Below are 20,607 nucleotides of genomic sequence, written 5' to 3' on the forward strand. Positions count from 1 at the left end.
TCTGACATAATAAGGAAGGGCGCTGAAATCAGGCGCACACTGTTAAAGGCTGCGCAAAATTACTGCACAATGCAGACTAAAAAGTAAAATCTCGTTTGTTATACCGGGATTATAAAATTAATGCAGACAACAACGAAGGTTTAAAGAAGCATACAAATTTTTCCTTTGGCACAATAGCCAGGTGGTCAAAATATCCGGAGTCCTCTACTACGGAGTCTCTCATAGCGTAAGTCGCTTTGGGACGTTAAACCACACAAACCAATTAACCAAACAATCAACTAACTAACCAATCTTTGGCGAAATACAAAGCAGCATAAATCTTGTGTAAGCATTTGGAGACCTTATCCCTGCAATCTACATTTTATTTTGCTGCATAAAACTTGCAAATAAAAAAAAAACGTTTTACAATTTCATGTACAACTTGATTCTCAAACACAAAGAGCATCACAGTCTTTCTAACTTTATTTGTCGATTTTCTCAGACCCTGGGCACGTTAACGCGGTCACATTGTGATTCATTAATATTTAAAATATTTAATTTAGCAGAAAGCACGCAGTGTTTGACTCCTGAAATCAATAACAGCCAGAGTGGCTTTATTCTGCTGTAATCTCGAAAAAGCACACTACAAGCAAAGGCGCGTCGTCTTTTTGTTGTCTCTTCTTTACGTGGTCTTTTCAGGGGGAGAAAAGGGTTGAACGAGATGGAAAGTCGTGAATGCGCTCTTTTTGAGTCATCTTTACTTTTCCCAACTATCCTAATACAGACCGCTATCTAACAATATAGTATTATTTCCTTGTAGCTTACCATACTGAACATTGCTTTTAGCACTGCCGTTACAATGAAAGGTATTTCATTTCGCTTTGTTTAAACTTCCATTTTTCTTTTCTGGAACACTGTAGTTTCCTGCCTGCTTAAACTCCTTCAGTGGACTGCAGATTCAATAACGTTAAAGTAAAACACACGTATAGAAAAGCATATTTGCCAGTAAAAAGAATACAACACTGAAGTCCAATTTCGCCGTGATCTTTATGAACAAGATTAGAATGATGTCATACATAGTTCACGTCCTGAGGCTATTGCTGCAGCAGTCACTGGAGGGGCGGAGGAGAGGGGGGAGGGGGCGGGGGGAGCGGCTTTTCGTTTAATTATTTGTTAAAATTATTTATCTTCATTATAAATTTTGTTTTTTATTTTTGCTTTCACTATTTTACGAGCATTTTTTTGCCATTGAACTAATCAATGGTTAAAGCGAACACCTTCGTCGGGCTTTAGAGACTTTAAGTATTCCATATCACACATACGGCTTTTTTGCACCCATATGTGCAAAGTGTTTACTTGTCCGGGTCGAGCACTGTACTGCTTGTGTGATATATCTCCAGTTAAGCTAGAAAATTCTTTGACGCAAACACAAAACAAACAAAGTTCAGGAATAGAAGCTTAGTGGATGTTTGAAGCACCATGCCGGTATTCTGTTATTTTCGGCAGAACGCAGGTAGATATACCAGTCAGGTTCTGGTTCTAATGTGTGTACGTTGTGTTCACTTGCTCACACACACGCGCGCACACACACACAGGCACACGCACACACACATACACACAATTTATATATATATATATATATATATATATATATATATATATATATATATATATATATATATATATATATATATATATATATATATATATATATATATATATAAGCAGATAAATGAAGGGGAAATGAGGGGGCTCGTTATAATACATGAAGGAAAGAAGCCAACAGTCGGCGAGGCCAAGGAAAGCATAGGGTATTGTTTTTTTTTTAATTTTTACTTGGATAATCACAGAAATGAGTAATGTAATCTGCTTAGGGGAAAGATAATTAAACACAAAGTAGAAGAAAAAACAACGTGCCGATGGTGGGGACCGAACCCACGACCTCCGAATATCGCGTCCGGTGCTCTTCTACTTTGTGTTTATCTATCCCCTAAGCAGATTACATTACTCATTTCTGTGATTATCCAAGTAAAAATTAAAAAAAAAACAATACCTTATGCTTTCCTTGGCCTCGCCGACTGTTGGCTTCTTTCCTTGATATATATATATATATATACATTGTAGTGTGGTAATCTTCGTCTTCATAGCCACTATCGACATGGCTCCCGAGCAGCGGAATGACCCCTGGATCAATGCCCTTTTGGATTTTCTCTCAAGTCCTACTCCCGGTCATTCATCCAAAGCACTCGTCCGGCAAGCCCACCACTTCTCCTTTCGTGACGGTCTTCTCTATCGCCGCAATTGTTTGCTTGATGGACGGAAGTGGCTTCTTGTCATCCCGCGTCATCTCCTTGCCGACATTTGTGCTGCGTACCGTGGTGACTCACAATGTGCTCACGGTGGCGTATTGAAAACCTACACGCGCCTACGTCTGCGATTTTACTGGCGTGGAATGTACCGCTTTGTGCGACATTTCGTGCGCTCTTGCAAATCTTGTCAAGCCGAAAAAATCCTCAGAAGTCCCCTGATTCGTTGCAGCCGTTACCCTGTCCTGCTCGTCCGTTTGACCGCGTCGGCATAGATCTCTATGGCCCTCTTCCTACTACTTCCGCTGGGAACCGGTGGATTATCGTGGCAGTAGACCATCTTACTCGTTACACTGAAACATCACCGTTACCCTCTGCTACTGCAAGAGACGTTGCTTTGTTCCTTCTCAACAACTTGATTCTTCGCCACGGGACTCCGAAGGAACTGCTCAGTGACTCCGGACGCGTTTTCTTGTCCGACGCTCTTGAGGCCCTACTGAAAGAATGCCGCATCATTCATCGCACCGCTACTTCTTACCACCCTCAGACGAATGGCCTGACAGAACGCTTCAACCGTATTCTGAGTGACATGCTGGCCATGTACGTCAACGACGCTCATTCCAACTGGGACCAGTTTCTTCCCTTCGTAACCTAAGCGTACAACACTGCGATACAGACAACCACTGGATTCTCTCCCTTCTTCCTTCTAGACGGGCGCGAGCCAACCGGCACAATGGACGCGCTTTTTCCCTGCCGCCCTGATGTTTCTGAATCGACGCCACTCTCGGACTTAATCAAACTCTGTCAGAGCTACGACGTGCTTCGTAAGAAGCGCGCTTCTACCCGGCGGTCCGGTGTTAGAGACGACACCATCTCTGCACTAGCTCTGGGCGGTTCTACTCCATCAGAGGACAGCCCTTTGATTCAACAAATCAAAGCCTTCGTTCGAGAAGAGGTCGCCCGCCAGCTATCATTGGTCCCTCAGTTACAAGATACTGGCCGCCTTGTTCCTGACATGGCTCCGTCTTTGGCCCCTACCATGCGGCGTGCCGTGCAAGACCACATTGCTGATGTCCTTCCGCCCAGTTCCGTGCTCCCGCCCAGCCCAGTGCTGCCGACCAGCCCAGTGCCAGCGCAAGTAACGGCACCACTAACGTACGCCCAAGTTGCGGCCAGGCCGCTAATTACCACACTACATTCCTCCACACCACACTATATATATATATATATATATATATATATATATATAACTACACCATTGACCACAATTTTGCCAGCAGGTCGGCTATATTGTCAGTTGATATGTTTAGTTTTCTAGCAGACACCGCCTTGTGTAAGAAACTCCGGCTGTGCTCGATGTCCCTGTTCTCTTCCCTCTTTAATCCCCTTATCCCTTCTCCCCAGTAAAGGGTAGCCAACCGGAGGTCTTTCTGGTTAATTTTCCTGCCTTTCATCCTCATTCCTATCTATCTATCTATCTATCTATCTATCTATCTATCTATCTATCTATCTATCTATCTATCTATCTATCTATCTATCTATCTATCTATCTATCTATCTATCTATCTATCTATCTATCTATCTATCTATCTGTCTGTCTGTCTGTCTGTCTGTCTGTCTGTCTGTCTGTCTGTCTGTCTGTCTGTCTGTCTGTCTGTCTGTCTGTCTGTCTGTCTGTCTGTCTGTCTGTCTGTCTGTCTGTCTGTCTGTCTGTCTGTCTGTCTGTCTGTCTGTCTGTCTGTCTGTCTGTCTGTCTGTCTGTCTGTCTGTCTGTCTGTCTGTCTGTCTGTCTGTCTGTCTGTCTGTCTGTCTGTCTGTCTGTCTGTCTGTCTGTCTGTCTGTCTGTCTGTCTGTCTGTCTGTCTGTCTGTCTGTCTGTCTGTCTGTCTGTCTGTCTGTCTGTCTGTCTGTCTGTCTGTCTGTCTGTCTGTCTGTCTGTCTGTCTGTCTGTCTGTCTGTCTGTCTGTCTGTCTGTCTGTCTGTCTGTCTGTCTGTCTGTCTGTCTGTCTGTCTGTCTGTCTGTCTGTCTGTCTGTCTGTCTGTCTGTCTGTCTGTCTGTCTGTCTGTCTGTCTGTCTGTCTGTCTGTCTGTCTGTCTGTCTGTCTGTCTGTCTGTCTGTCTGTCTGTCTGTCTGTCTGTCTGTCTGTCTGTCTGTCTGTCTGTCTGTCTGTCTGTCTGTCTGTCTGTCTGTCTGTCTGTCTGTCTGTCTGTCTGTCTGTCTGTCTGTCTGTCTGTCTGTCTGTCTGTCTGTCTGTCTGTCTGTCTGTCTGTCTGTCTGTCTGTCTGTCTGTCTGTCTGTCTGTCTGTCTGTCTGTCTGTCTGTCTGTCTGTCTGTCTGTCTGTCTGTCTGTCTATCTATCTATCTATCTATCTATCTATCTATCTATCTATCTATCTATCTATCTATCTATCTATCTATCTATCTATCTATCTATCTATCTATCTATCTATCTATCTATCTATGATTTAGGCTGGAGTGACGTCTGCAGCACACGAAAGCTCCTTCTCTACCTCGACAACACACATTCATTTTGTTAATTACAACGTGTTTAACTCATTCAACTGGGCTCATTGCCTTTCAGAATAGCGAGGCATAGATACCACCTCGAAACAAACGATAGCAGCTATAGAGAAGCTATTATTACTGTGATGTTTTTCAGTGCGAGAACAATGCTCGTGATCAGGCAGCCAACACTCAAACGCCGGACTGGTACCGTCGTGATTTGCTTGTATCTTACTCCTCATAGCTTCAGCCGCGCGTCTGTGCACTTCCTGATCCCGGCACATTTCTGTCAGTTATGTCTCCTCGGTTTCGTGAGCTCGCACGTCGGGACCCTCGATGTTGCAATTTCCGCTCAGCTTTAGGGGAGCGCAATCCCGGATCCTCACGTTGCCGTCGCTTCTTCCGCAATCCTGTTACATGCCAGATCATACCGCGCTCTCAATTTTGACGCGCACCCGATTCTCAGGGGGGCGGGAACGGAGGAAGCACAATTCTGCTCACAAGCCAGAAGTGACGTCTGTTCTGCTTCCACTCATTCCCTGTCGTTTCTTGGCGGGTCTTCGCTGTCACCGCTGTCATCGCGGCTCGAAACCACGGGAGCGTGACGTCTCATGTGCGAAGTCCAACCTGTGGAGGAACGTGTAGACATATATGGCTGCAACGTCGTGTACTTTCCACTCTAGCGTCTGACCTGACCGACTCGTCTGCCCACCTATTATGCTCCCCTCCTCCTCCCTCTCCTAGAATTTAGATGCTGCATTGAATTTTAATTCCTGCAGGAACCCCGGAATGCACTACAGTTAACTTCCCGTAATTCGAGGCAGGTGAAGAAACATCTGGTCAGAGCCTTATAACGGCGATATGCTCCCTACACGGAGCGAGTTCGCGCATACATACGTACGAAGGTAGAGCATCATCTGCTAAGCTGTTACGACCGTGAGGACACACGCCCTGCCCTGCCAAAATATCTGCTCATACACAAAATACAAGGTCTGGAGGCACACGTGCTTTGCTTGATGACTCTTGTATTGTGCTCCTACACCTCTCAGAGCTGCTCAAATCAGAACGTTGGCATTCCAGGCAATGCTTCTGATGTGCTGCTCTATTTCCATTTATTTATTTTCCTATCATAACTCTGCTTCACCAGCGGCGCCGTCCGTAATAGGCAAAACAAAAGTGAGATCAATCGCATGAAAGTGTCACATCCTATTCGCGCGCTTGGGCTCCACTGCCCGTCGGGTTTGCGCGAACGGATATTGTGGCAGGGCGTGCGTTATCGTGATCGGGACACCATAGCGTACGATGCTCTCTCTTCGGCTCGCGCGCGAATTCTAGCTGTGTTGCACACTTATCGCCGCTATATAACGCTGACCAGAAGTTTTGTCGACGGTTTGCACTATATTGTTAAGCATCTCGAAAGCTGTAAGTACATGTTGCGGGGTGCGCAGCGCCCCGGAACATGACAGTGCAAGCGGACGAGACCCTCGTATCGTTTTAATTTCTCTGATATGACATTTCAAGCGAAACCACCTGAGACTGCGGTGCACAGGCGATATCCTGTTGATCTTAGCCATACAATCAGCTATATTGTTGTCCGAAATAAATCATTCAAAAGCAGCGATATAACAGTACCAAGGTAGTGACGCACCAAGCGACCGAGGTTAGAGAGACGGAGCTGGAGACCACGGTAGCAGACCACTTTTCATACCTACCTCGTATACTGCTTAATTGCGATAGTTCCATCATTCCTGCAAAATTTAGGAGGGTGAGAGCAGAGCCTCTGCATGTCATCATCCACTGAAGCCCCCCTGCCTTCTCTAATCTGGCTTAATTGAACTTCTTGTTGGACTAGTTGCTAGGTGATCATTGTAAATTTAAAGGTACCAACGCCACACACATACAGTCGCAAAAGCGAAGAAAAACGGGACAAAACGCAACTCACAACTGATTTAGTGAGCAGAAAACACGTACAGCCGGCCACAGACTTAACACAAATGACGGAAAGCGCTTTGACTGCCGCCTTTCGGACTTTGAAAGTTTTAAAAAAATATATAGACACTATTTGCTTGGGACATGATTACCGCAGCCTGGGGGCTGTTAGCACTTATTGTTTCCTGGTAAACCTAAAGATTCTGGGTTGCGCCACGTTGGTATAGACCTTTGCATTGGACGAGGAGGAGGTCAAAACATCTCTTGCTTGGGCTTTTGCAAACCGGATCCGCTACCTCTTCTACATACTGACTTCAGGAGCACACAACAGCCCAGCGAGCATTATAGAGACGCCCAGTGGCCCTCGCCAGTGGGCCCTCTATACTGTTTGGAAGTGGCCCAGAAATTCCTTCTATACCGATGAGCCAAAGTTTATACGAGTGCCTGATTTAAATTAAGCCTTTTTGGCCTGCCGGCGATAATGACCACATTACTTCTCTCGCCCCTTATATTTATCGCAGTTTCGATTTAGGAGACTGATTTCTTTGGATGTTACAAATTATTTTCATGAAAAGTTTGGCGTGGACAAAGACGAGCGGCGTTAAATTCTGATGATCTATGCAAGCTTACCATCAACTGATTTTGGCCGAATGCTTTCTGGAAACCAAGAATTTTTAAATAAGTCCAGCAGTGGTATTCAAAAACAAGCATTTCTTTTTGGAATAGATTATAGAAATGTCCTGTCTCCGTGAATTCCCCACCTACATAACACTAGGATGAGTCCCAAATCTTTCGGCTGGCACAGAGGGTCCCATAGGAGCTTACCACTCCGCGAACGTGCATCGTAGTTGTAGACCGCAAAGGTTGCAGCAGTCCCTAAATCAGACACCAGTGACGCAGGCGAAGCATGTTCGTCAGGAACAGACACGTGTCAGTCGATTCTTGCACAGCGTCGACACCACCTGTCGTCCGTTGTGCAGATCGCGGGAACGGGCGTGTCGGTTTATCTATTGTCTCTCGCACGATCAGTGGCAGGGGCACCGACGGTAGATATTGAGACATCGTTAAGCCACGCGAGTGACGAGGCACTCTCAAACAAGCACTCACCCGAGCTCGGAAGCAAACGCCGCCGTGCTGGCTTTCGTGTGTACAAACCGGGCTAAACCAGCGCAGAACGAAGCTGACGTTGACAGGACACGAGAGGACTTCCGACGGCAGCATCATTGCTCAGCCGTAACGGCGCGAGCAAACTCAAGAAACAAAGCGGGCTGTTTCAGAACCACCGCCAGCGTTGTGAAAGAGCGAGAACTGCAAGGTGGCGCGAAGCGCAGGCAGTCAAAGATCGCGCCCGCGCCACGCCGCAGCGCTCCGGAGCGTCGCGCCGTTCGCGGCGCAGCCAACGGAGCAGCGCCGGCGGCCGACAGAGCGGTCGTGCCTGCCGTCGGGGCAGAACGGGGACAGCGGTTCCCGTGCGGCGCTCCTTCTCCTCGAGGCGGCACTTTTCGCGCGCTGCCGCCGCTACCTTCGCCGGTCGCCGGCGGAGCGCGCGCCGCGCTCACTGTTTCGTGCCGCCGGCAGTGCCGGCGCGCGGCTCCTCAGTCGGCGGCGGACAGCGGCCGGCATGCGAAGCGCGGTTGGCGGCGGCCCCAACACCACCGCCGCGCACTACGCCGAGGACTTTTTGCTAACGACAGCGGCCAGTGTGGCCACGGCTGCTGTGGACGGACCATGGCCCGCTCATCTTCTCTGCACCAGTCTCGCGGCCACCGTTGGTCTTGTGCTGAATGCGTACATCCTGGTGGTGCTGTTGTGGCAGCGCCAGTTCCGCACGGCCAACAGCCTTCTCTTGCTGCACTTGGCGTTCGTCGACAGCGTCTTCTGTCTCCTCGTGCTGATGTCCAACGCGGCTTTCGGCGCAGTCGCTGCACCGCCGGACGTGATCGACGCCTCTGGAGCGTGCTATATCCAAGGGGCCCTGTGGGCCGTCGTGCCCGCGGTCGCGGTGTGGACCCTGTGCGGCCTCAGCTGCGACCGGTACGCGGCGGTGGCCAGTCCCTTGCACTACTCGCGCCTAGTGAACACGCGACGGACGTGCGCTTTCCTGGGTGCCGCTTGGGTCGTGGCCGCGGCTGCGGCAGTGCCTCCTCTCCTGGGAGTGTGTCCCTACGCGTACGGCGCGTCGCGGTGCGTGTGCGTCGCAGCGTGCGCCGAAGGTGACGTCGGACAGCCCACGGGCTCGCCCGTCGGACTGGGCTATGCGCTCAGCTATGTCTGGCTTGCGCTGGTCTTTCCCACGTCTCTGATCGCCGCCAGCAACCTACAGGTGCTGCTCATCGCTCGAACGCACAGACATCGCATCGTGGCCGCCATATACGAGGTCAGTGACTGACTTTAACCTGGAAGCCTTGCGCATTCTGAAATTTATTATTTAGCTAGCGCTTCCACTATGATTGTTTGCTGTTGGATGTTATGAAAAATCGTTAGTGGTCATACTGGATAGCTTGGTTGGGAAGATACATGCTTTGGCCTCTTAAGTAGGTTGCGCTAGCAAAACCCTGTTCCACCGGAAGAGAATATACCTGAAGGAGTTTGTTATCCTTGCTTTGCTTTTTGGGTTTTAACGTCCCAAAGCGACTCGGGCTATCAGAGACGCCGTAGTGGAGGCTCCGGAAATTTCGACCACATGGGTTTTTTTAATGTGAGTTTGCATCGCATAGAACACGGGCGTCTTGCTTTTCGCCTCCAATGAAAAGCGGCCGCCGAGTTCGGGATTCGATCCCGCATCCTTGGGCACAGTAGTTGAGCGCCGTAACTACTTCGTCATTCACTCGGTATACTTAAAAAATCGCTAAAGCTACCTCGTATTTTTGCTTGTCGCCGGTACTTTTACGATGGTAGTTTGCTGCAGTGAAGTGTGATTTCCGCAATTATATTGGAGGCAAACGATGACGCCAACTTGAACATATTATAAGTGGCGAGTGTCCCTATATTGTTTTTATTAATTGCGCTGGTAAATATTTTCAGGGAATGATGTGACTTCTGGACGTTGTATACAGCAGAAGAAAAAAAAAATGTTAAGACGAAGGCGTTGAAAGTATCGTTGAGAGCGAAATGTCACGGTAAAAGCGCAGGCAGGAGGCATTTGGCAGTTGACATGGCCGAGAACTGATCCATAGGTGGTTAGTGGGACTTAATGAGACCATAAAAAAAAAATACAGAAAGTGAGGAGGAGCTAGCCGCCAACTCTGGTTTCCATTTCAGGTAGGAAGGTCAAACAAGAATAAACCTTCCAGTGCTCACGGATCGCGAAGAGCCGCTATCACATCACGTCAATGAATTCGGAGCTGAAGTGTTTTCCAAGACTCTTATTTTTCGTTTTGCCTATGCAAAGACTGCGAAGGAAAGACGCGGAGGTAGCGAGAGACATTTAGGCCTGGTATTTCTATTTCGCACACAAAAGGGCCCGAAATTATTTGCTGACTGGGCGAGTAAATTCCAAATAAATATTCCTTATCATATGTAACTCCACGAAGCTGGTCTCATTAACAAGTCTTATAGAAGCAAACAGAAAAATTCTTCATGGGAATGCGGAAATTATAGTTTAACGTTTCCAGTATTACCGTCATATCTAGCGCTAAAGGTACCGACTTACTGAACAGGGGCCTTCAGGTTAGTTACAGCAGGTGACAGTACATGGGTATAGCTGTCAGCGCCCCGCCTATAAGGGGAAATTCACCTCGGCTATATAAGACAAGTAGGATAACATGATGTGTATATTTTTCAGATATTTTGCGGGATTAAATTGCTGTCGGATTTCGTTTGCGGAACCATTAGCCAGCATTTCTACAGATGTAATGTTACTCCATATGTTTGTGGAACCTGAAATGTCACCGGATATTGGGAAGTTGTTTAAAATCAGCTATAGTGCTTTCTTTCGACCGACAGAAACAGTTTGGAATGGAATGCAATTCGGTGATCTCTTGAGACTAGCGCGACCCTTGGGTTATGCTGAGAATTCAGCTGCTGTCGCCGGCCATCATTATACCCAGAATGAAGTATATATTGGCTTATTAGGCTCCTTCTGCAACATTGTATTGTTTTTTTTTTCTTAGTGAAGGTAGCTTTACAACTGTACTCATAATTTGGATTCAGCCTGTTCATTGTAAATGAAGATAGCAAGTTTCTCTTTATTCCAATTTTCAAACGGTCTTCCTTTGGTTGGACAATAGTAAGTGAGTCAGTAGCAACGTAAGAGCAAAAAGTAACAGTGATATTCAGCAATTTATGCGCATAACATTGCACTTCATGCCTGTACACGTAGATCGCAGAAAGGAATCAGGCTTTTCTGAGGAAGAGCTGCGAATGAGGCAAGGTTTAGAACTAGGCAGCATGCAAGCGATGAAAATTCTGAGCTTGGTATTTTAATGCGGCTTAGGCATCTGGCAGCAGTCGCAGCAGATAATTTTTGCGCATTTTATACTGTGTGTCCTAGCTAGGAATCTTTCGGAAGTTCAGGCGGCAGAATTTGAGTTGAATGTTTAGGGATAACGCGGGGTATAAATTTGGTTTTCGGACAACTAGTCACATATTTCGGCTTGAGCTGTTCAGCTACGAGAAGTATTGTTGCATTTAGGGTTCGTTAGTAGACAAAAAGAGCCTTCGTTAGTGTATACTAATTCCTTAACTATCTACGAAGGCTGTTTAGACCGGATAAAGTACATGTGAAGGCATGTTTTTATTTATTTTTTCGTTTCCTAAAAGATGTCACGCTTGACACCATTCTCACGGTCAGCATTTCGGCTTCTCTACAAAGGCTGCCCTCTTTTAGGCTTGCGAATAAAATGTCCTCTCAGCGTCGCAGTAGCGATTTCGACTCCACAACAGGGTTAGAACGGGGTACGTTAGCACTTCATGCAATGCCAATGATGCCTCGTGCCAGAACGCATGCTTTTGGTTTGATCCTCGCTTTCAAAAGGTATATGATTGGCTAATCCCGTGATAGCGTTAATAAGCGAGCTTGAATTTCGCCATAACTGGCGTAAATGACAAAGCCAACACACTTCTTATCGTAGACGTACATGATGGGCTAGTATAATTGAAAGAGCGTGTTTTGTAGCAGATGTACTGACACAAATGTCAACGGTCGGTTGGGACATACGTGCAAGGCAAGCCAAAATATAAAACACAGGACCCATCTATCCCTTAGTGAAAAGCTTACAAAATTTGCGCGTATAATTCTGCATTGCTTGTACCTGGAAGAATAGAACTTTCTTTAACGAAATCGAATACGAGCAATGCGTCGAAACACGACGTGTAATAGAAACGAAGTGTTTGGACTAATTCACTCGGCAGTTGTTCGAATCAGCGTGTTCGCCACTTGATTTCTGTACTTGCCTGGTACAAAACGAGTAAGGGTCTGAAGCAGTGAAGTGGACGCGGCAGCTATACAGACGTGTGGCGTTGCAACCAATAGACGTAGAGCTAGTTTTACCCACTGCATGCGTATCGATGCTTTCAGTGGTTTAATTACTCTGGTAGCATCGCTTGTTGCAGTCATCGTGACTGTCGTGTCGTGTGCTTCGACTCTCATTGGGCCGAACGACGGAGAAACGGGCGCTGTAATGAGCGATGTTTGTTTGTTTGTTTTAGTCAGATTAACTTGATCTCTTGTGTGATTCTGGAGCGGCCGATTGGCAAATGGTAGTCGGCAAAGCTCTTTTCACGGAGGAACCTGTGCATAGTCCGTATGGTGTTGTTTTCTGTCAACCATATGGTGAGGTTTGTCCGCCCACTCGCCATCATTCAAACTGTCTGTGTATTCTTCCACTTCCTTGTGTTCCTGTAGTGTTCTTGTAGTTCCTTGCCCATGCGGTGCACGTGCAATTGTCGAGAGAAAACGAGTTTATTAAAGAGCGAGAGATTAAGCGCCTGAAAGATGCTAGGCATGATCGTATACCCGTCTGCTTCGAAGCAGACGAGTGCGCAGGACATCTTGTAGTTCTGACATCAACCAGGCGCTGCCGCACGCGGCAGAAGTGCAGATGAACTGTTCTTAGAATGATGTTGGTGCAAAACTTGCGTATTGATGTGGAACGTTCTAACAGGCCTAATTTTAGATAGCTTCAACGCTGCTTATTTTTTAACAAATGTCTGTTACGCGTAGCATTTTCCTCATACCTTTCCCCCTCGCTGTCATCAATTTGTGGTCACTCTTCTCAGGTATATGCATCACACTCGTCCGCAGTTTTCAGGCTCACCAATCTGCAGGTAGAGGCCTCTTCCCACAAATAAGCGTGTTGAGAGGCACTAATTTTTAGAATTTTGGTGAGCTATTTTCTTGGCTAGTGATGATGAGCCTTTTAGAAGACGTCTGATACCATCAATTGCTAATACATATATCTGAACTGTGACTTATCAATAATTATACATGCATCAGATTACGTTGCATCTGGCGTCATAACACTCCTATTATCGCGCCATAAAAGAGTGCCTGAAGCCACACCCCTGATTAGAATGGCGTGCTCTATTCTTCCTCCACAACACTCTCTCAAGTTAACAGAACAGCCAAAGCAAAGCACAGGCGAACAGCCTACTGACTTTGGGCTCCACCTCAAGACTTATTCTTTCCAGTTGTCAGGCAAGTTATTATTTTGGTAACCTATCCGCCCCTAAGCCTCCGCAGGGAGGCTTTGAAAGCGCCAAGAATTAGTAAGCTGTTGTAACTTCATAGCTGCTACCAGAGGAGCGGGAAACATGCAAGCGGACACAAATCCGTCGCGTCGACATTGATATTCGAGGCATAGCGAAGGAATTGCAAAGAGCGATCATCGGGGCACCTCCGCAAATTTTGGTATTTGTTATCAGCTGTCACAGGGTCGCAGAGTGATGCAACGTTAGATCCGAATAATATTTGAGTTTATCGACCTGGTTGTTGTGACCTCAGAAATTGTAAACCCATCGGGAGTTTCTTTCGTGGCCTGCACTTTCTAGTTTTTAAAGCAACGGCTGTCAAATGACGAAGCATCGGGGGAAACCCTCAATGAACTTACATAGTTTTAGACGTGTAATTCCGGCGCTTAGCAGTGTAGCCTTTCATGCCTCGAGGCTAAATTCTCCCACGGACACGCTCACGAGGTCAGCGTGGCTTTCTGCCTTCCATTGTTGCCCGTCACGTTCCTTCGTTTCTCGTCCTGGTGAGCGGTAGCACCGCGGAGGAGGAACAAGCCGGAGAGAAACAAAGGAGCCGGGCCACTCTCGCGACTGCCTTTGGTTTTGTTCGGCGGCCACCGCATAGTTGCGTCCACGACCACTTCCGCGAGTGAGCCACCACTCCTTGTTCGGAGGCCGGCTCGCGATGGTCGGCTGCTCCCTTCCTCTATCCAGCTCGCTCTCTCCACCCCGCGACATACAACGGCCATGGACCGCATTGCTCAGAGCTCAGTTCAGTGTAGAGTTCTTTGCGTGTGGTCGCCCTTCGAACAGGAAACGGCGCGACTTTCTTTACTTTTGAACGACCCCAATTCCCACTGCTTATTGTGTGAAATCGGGGGCCGTGGTGAAAATATGGCACACATACAGTGCCTCCAATGCGCTGTGCAACGCTAATAACAGGAAAATGGTTTCCTCGTTCAAGTGCCTATTAGCAGCCCCATTAGCATCCAAAAAGGAATCATGAGTCCTTTCCGATCTCAACACCTCCAGTTGCAGTCAAGTTACGAAAAAAAATCTATGTTTAAAATCCTCTCCTTTTAGAAATGAATGCCTATTTTGACACCGAATATACAACAGCACAACTTCAAAGGGCCCTAATAAATATTTGGTGGTCATTTGCCTTGACTATAGAATTTATTATACGTGCACACAGAGCTCTGCAACTTTATCGTAACCGTTCTGAAAAATTCTCTCGCCTCAACCGCTGGCTAGTTTGCGGTGCAACCTCTCACAAAGCTTGCTCGTTGTTGACTATTTCGTCGCATTGCAAGTTTGACGAGGGTCTTTACCTGGTTTGGCCGCACTTAATAATAAAAAAAAAGAATCGTGCACGACAAGATTGATTAAGCTAAAGACGTCAACGCCACGTTTCTGGCAAAGAGGCAGTGGCGGCGCCATCTGACATCGCTGGCGGAAGGAGCCACGCGTTTAAGGCACAGAAAACACATTGTCACGCTTTTCTAGTGATGCTAGATTATGCTAGGTCTGGTTTTAGCAGGGCCAAACCAGGCTAGCACCATTCTCGAAATTACTGCATACCAAAACAGCGAATAACGCACCGTCTTTGTGCATGGTTTCACCGCGAACGAGCCTGCGGTTGAGACGGGAGAATTTTTCACAGTTCCGAGAAAGTTTAAGAACATTGTATATGCCCATTCGCGTGCTTGATTTTTGGAATATTCGCAATATAAGTGTGTTTCGGTGCTGTCATCGTCAGGGCATATTTGCGAATCAGGAATATTTTAGTGTGTGGCCTTCTATCAGGTACCAAATTTCATAATTATACCCCTGGGACGAACAAGTGCCTCTGTTTTCGTTCCTATTCGCCCCTAAATATAATTCGGATGAGTGACTCGTGATGAAGAGCAGCAGGAATCTAATCTACACTCTTACAGGATTTATAATTAGCTACATTTTTGTTGGAAATTATTTTGTTGTGGAGGCATTTGCACAATATTGTTAGATACTGTTGTGGAAATACAGAAGGGGAATTGTGCTCCCTTCTGATGTTGGCCAAAATGTTTCTTCTAAAGTACGTCCTTCGCTCATATTGAGTCGTAAATATGGTTACCATAGAAAACCAAAGGGGAATATTGTTGACGATAGCGAAAATGTTTATTAATAGATAACTACTACGAGCGTTCCAAAGCAACATCTGCGGGCATATATATTGTTACAGTCAAAGTTTATTATATTCGAAAGAAAAGGCATTTATAAACGATTTCTTGTTGAAAAAATACTCTTGCTCAGCATTTCAGGGCACGTGTTCTATCTTTTGTAGGACTACCGAACTACGTTCTCGCATTTTGGCTTCAGCGCCCCTAGCGTAAACAGGATCACCATGAGTTGCTACGTTGTCGTTTTCCTATGCGTTGTAGGTACGCGGCAAAATACCTTTCTTTCTTTCATTGTGCACATCGATGAATTAGTCTCGCTATAAGGGGAACTGTGCCCCAACAGGCACATATGCGTCCATACGTTGCAGCTCCCTACACCGTTCGGTTGGCAGTGTGCTTAAAAATAATTTTTTTTTTAAATCGTGACACTTTCTTCAAATACCTTGTGCACACAATATCATGTTATTGCGTTGTAGTAGCAGTTAAATGCGCAATTTAATTCAGCTGTCTCACCCTCAGAGACTCAATAACCGCACTCAATGATTTCTCGAAACTCCATAAGGCGGTTACCTATGCTATGCAAAGCGCTTGTGAGCTCTAAGGATGATTTCTTAGTTCATTTTATGGGTACATTTTGTTCTTATATTAAAAATGACACTCGTGCTAGACATTTGTTTTGTGATCTTTCGGCATGCGGTGCTTCAATGACAGGGCGAAGACATAGCTCATTTATTCGAAAAGGCACGGCCGATTAGTAAATTATTTTGTTCTAGATCTGAGTTTCTAAAACTTTTACAGATATCAATCGTTTCCTGGTTGCTTCTTGCCCAGTTTGATACTCTAGTCGCAAATCAATCCCTATACAGGATGATTACTTAACCCCTCATCGATTTTACGTCTGCATAGAAGCTTTAGACTACCCGGTCACAGTGCATGGTTACAGGTAAGCGCGTAGGCCTATAAAGCCATGCGTACACGTTTTATTAGGCTTAATTTCGATACCTACCGCTCTCTGGATAATAGTGTAGAAGAAAATGGTGTTACCAGATGCATGCTTACAGGCCAACCCTATAGTTTGTTTTCTCTCCGCTAAACCGCGCTTGCATGGTGCGTGCACGCCTTCTAGTACCGTATGCACTTCATTCCACCTAATCTCGCTAAGTGATGTGATATTCCACCTTATTCAGGCTACTTCCTTGAACAGCACTACTGGACTTGCGTATCTGAATAAAGTTTTTGCGTTAAATGTTGGCAAGTTTCCAATGGTGGCCTGATGGGTGGCTGATTCTTGGTACTTTCCGCTCCTTCTTTGGCCTGCTCACCGCCGTGGTCATTTGAAACGTCTCCGCACGGGCCTGAGGGCCTGGGGTTAGTTCATCTTTTTTCTATTATGTGATGGCCAATTACTGAACCAAGGGGGCAAAAGGATATTTTTGTATCGTTAAACCAGTAAATGTATGTACGGAGGAAAGGTGCACCAACACCATTGGAAGATTTTTCCGATCTGTTAAATTCGTCACTTGAAGCCAATCGTGTAGCATGTGCTCTCTTTCTAGACGCCGGACAGTGTCATGCTTTTCTATTTCAGGACTAATTTAGACAAGGCTATCGCGGACCTCTACTGCATTTGCTACCTATGGAGCACGAACCACGGGCCCAATTTTAGAAGTATGTTGGCAGCCCGGCCCTATACAAAACTTGTACATTGTCAACGCACACCGATATTGGGCCAATGCCTGTTTAACTTCCTGCAGGATAGGCGGCAATGCGCAAATCAGGAAAATAGGCTAGCTGCATTTTTCTGGATTCAGTCGGCAGTTCATCTGGTGTCGATATCAAGCCCCTTCGTTTTTAACATTTGCATAAAGTATCTGGACAATGCAGCACGCAGTTCTTCCTACCTATGCGCCAATGATACATCTATTGTATGGTACGCAACTGATTACTCTTATGCAATTCTGAAATACAAGACAGGAAAGTTATTGATTGGTTGGCCATCAGTTCAATCCGCATTAGCCCTAATAAAACAGGTCTGGAATGCTTCCATAAACCGATTAAAAATTCTCCTTTGAAGATATTATTCCTTGACACATCAGAAAGCTGTATATGCACTTTACACGCTATTAACGGTGTATCATCAGCAAGCTACGTAATGTGTGAGCTTGACAGTGATGTTTCCTGGAAGTATACATCAGCTGTGTAAAAGTGCGCAATTTTACAATATGCGATACCTCATGCGAATTTCCGAAAGAATACATATTATCCACGTTTTAGTGCATGGTGTGCTTCGTAATGAGTTCGGTTTGTATAGACATTGTACTGTCAGATGAAGTTTTAGAATTCAGTTGTGCTTATTTTCAAAATGGCACACGAATTCCGCTAAGCTTATATACAGATGTCTTTAAGCTGCTGAATTTATCAAACTCAAAATGCCTGTTGGTTCAGTATATTGTAATAAAGCTTTATTAGAGCAACGACAGCGATATACGTTTACTGTATACCCAAAGCCGCTGCCTGAGGCCTCTGCAGCCATATATCTCTAAGGCTGAAATCAAATGCGGAGGAAGAGAAACACAAGACAGTGCTCCTCTTGTGTTTCTTTGCTCTGGTGTTTGTCTTTTGCGCTGTTTTTCCATCCAGTTTTGGTAGGCAACACCGCATGGCCAAAACGTGACTGCACACACATTTCAAGCGAATGTTATCAAATGGCAAGTCTGACTGGCTTGAAGCTGCCTCTCTGACTGTGAATAAATCACGACAGTGATTATACATGGCTTGCATCCTAAAGCTGGTTGTACATTTATAAGCGATGGTATACAGGAATTATTGCATGTCTTTCCAGGGTCAATGTAAGTCATAGCTTTTACACCTTTGCTATATTTTTTATTAGGACTTGAGCCCTTGTCTCTCTATAAGTGTTCGTTAATTCCAGGTATCTGGCAATACCAGTGTGTCCTGAAAACAATTCTTCGCTTCGGCTTCGAACACCTCTGGGACTGGCACAATGTATTGTCGTTGATACATCTTCCTGCATCTTGCAAACTAAGCGTGGGAGAGATCAGGTTGAAATTTTCCGAACACACATTTAAGACCAAGCCTCTCTGAGCAGTAACCTTTACACCTCCGTCAAGGCATATTAGAACACTTAAAAGCTACATGCGTCTTTTCGGTTAATGCACCGGCTCGCACTTGAATCTGTACATGTTTTTCCTACTATGGTGGTAGACAACAAACTGTCAGAATATTGTAGCTGCTCGATACTGATCTCGCATACCGGCTCTTCCCTGGCATCTGCCATTTTGTGTTCGTTGTGGGAAGAGTTAACGTTCGCACAATGCCCCCCCAGTGCACAATTAGGTCAATGAAATTCGCGGTTCTATCACGATGTGTCAGCTGCAGGGTTGTGTGTCCCGTGCCCTGATAGCGCAGCAGAAAAATGAGGAAAATGCTTTGCGTGAATTCTGCCGTTCTGTAGCTCAGATTCAAGCCTTGCATGAAAGCCCAATGCAACCGTCACAGCATTGTTTGGCGTGACCTAATAAATTTTCTTTGCGACATGTAAATACACATTCAGTATTTTCTCTTTTTTTCCGTTTTTCGGAAGGTGATAGAGGCATTTGCAGCATTGGATTTGTGGAACTAGCAGATACGTCTCTGTTACGTTTGGCAAATGCACAGAAAAACAATATAAAATAGTGCCTATACTGAGCACTAGCTGATTGGCTGCAAATAATAACGATCTTCTAGGTTTCATTGAACATGGAAGTTACTATTCGATTTGTTGAATTGCGACATATTATAACTAGACAGCATGAAGTTTCGGTTCTTCAAGGCTTAAAACCACTTTAAACTTTAGACTGTCGTGCATCTGCTCCACGGTATTCGTTGCTAGGGAAACGATGTGCCCAACATCACTTAATTATATTATAACAGACTATGTACCAGAAACGCACGCGCTACCGTAGCAGATTCAGAACAGTTGGGAGCAGCATCTATTCTACTTCCACATTTATATGAACACAAATGGTTCAAACAAACTTCGTGCGTCATTATTGTTATGTCTGTCATGCGCTGTTAGCAGACATTCCCACCTTGTCGTATATCCTAGGAAACGTTTTTTTTTTTTTTTCGTTTGCTCCTGTGAAGAACTAATTATGCACTACACAAAGGCATGCGTGTTGCAGCACGAGAAAACACGTGCTTTCTACTACTGCAAAAATATTTTAGCCTCGTGTTGAAGTAATGTATACCGTATTGGACACAACAGCAAAAGCTCAGTAGAGTATCTAAAAGCCTTTATTGCTCTTGAACAGGAGGTGAGCCTGTATGGGTGACTGTCTCACCCATAGAGAGAGCTCGGAAGCACCTGTTTCTCACTTTGGTGTGAGAAAAGATCATATAGCTATTGCTGTGCAAAACTTTTGTTCTTGTAGGTGGTGAAAATGAGGGCGCTCCCCATAGATATCTATTTACGAAACACTTACCGTAGTAAATGTGGGCGAGTGCGAGGAAGATATGTGTGATATAGTGTGCTGCGTTGGTGACAAGAGAATCATTTTTTTCAAACGCCGCTATAAATATGTGTTGTGAAGAGGGCGACATCGTGTACAGGGGAAACTTATCTTTATCTGCTGAGGGCTTCTTCGAATCGTGAAAGCTACGCATATAGTCCGACATGCTGTCGCATGCATTAAATTGGCTTGCTAATATTATGCATTAAACTCTACAGGTGAAAACCGCATTCAGAAACAACTTTTAAAATATCATGGCTAGGAAAGCAAACAGAGCGGCGCATTATAGCAGACGCGGGCGCGAAGGAAGCTCAATTCGAGCGCATACATCTATGTCTTCCACGAGCGCGACCTGTGTGTGCGAACAGGGGCTGTGTTCGGCTGATGCTGAAGTCTGTCCGTTTATTTTGCTATGCGAGGCCTGTCTTCGACTTCAACGTTTGTTTCTTTTCAGCCGCAGTATTTGGCTGCGCAGCCTGCCTGACTGCACGAAGCCTATGCGTGATTGCGACAAGCAGCAAGCGAACAACGAGCCCTACGGGAATATGTCCT

General features: G+C 45.8%; 1 protein-coding gene and 1 long non-coding RNA gene across 3 annotated transcripts in view; one reads left to right on the plus strand and one right to left on the minus strand.

Moving 5' to 3' along the window:
- Positions 1 to 7,608, minus strand: part of LOC146194660 (uncharacterized) — a 34,774-nt gene extending 27,166 nt beyond the window's left edge. For both annotated transcript variants that reach the window (XR_014705894.1, XR_014705893.1), the window contains exons 1-2: positions 7,542 to 7,608; positions 5,289 to 5,414 (exon numbers count right to left, since the gene is read on the minus strand). This is a non-coding gene — a long non-coding RNA (uncharacterized LOC146194660). The remainder of the gene's footprint in view (positions 1 to 5,288; positions 5,415 to 7,541) is intronic.
- Positions 7,609 to 8,044: 436 nt separating this feature from the next.
- The window catches only part of LOC146194661 (uncharacterized), a 207,804-nt gene continuing 195,241 nt past the window's right edge, over positions 8,045 to 20,607 (plus strand). Inside the window, exon 1 of the mRNA XM_084597489.1 lies at positions 8,045 to 9,093. Coding sequence (XP_084453615.1) covers positions 8,338 to 9,093 — 756 coding nt within the window. The 5' untranslated portion in view covers positions 8,045 to 8,337. The remainder of the gene's footprint in view (positions 9,094 to 20,607) is intronic.

Source organism: Amblyomma maculatum, chromosome 3, assembly GCF_055883805.1.
Source record: "Amblyomma maculatum isolate TAMU_Amacu chromosome 3, ASM5588380v1, whole genome shotgun sequence".
Classification (NCBI taxonomy): Eukaryota; Metazoa; Arthropoda; class Arachnida; order Ixodida; family Ixodidae; genus Amblyomma; species Amblyomma maculatum.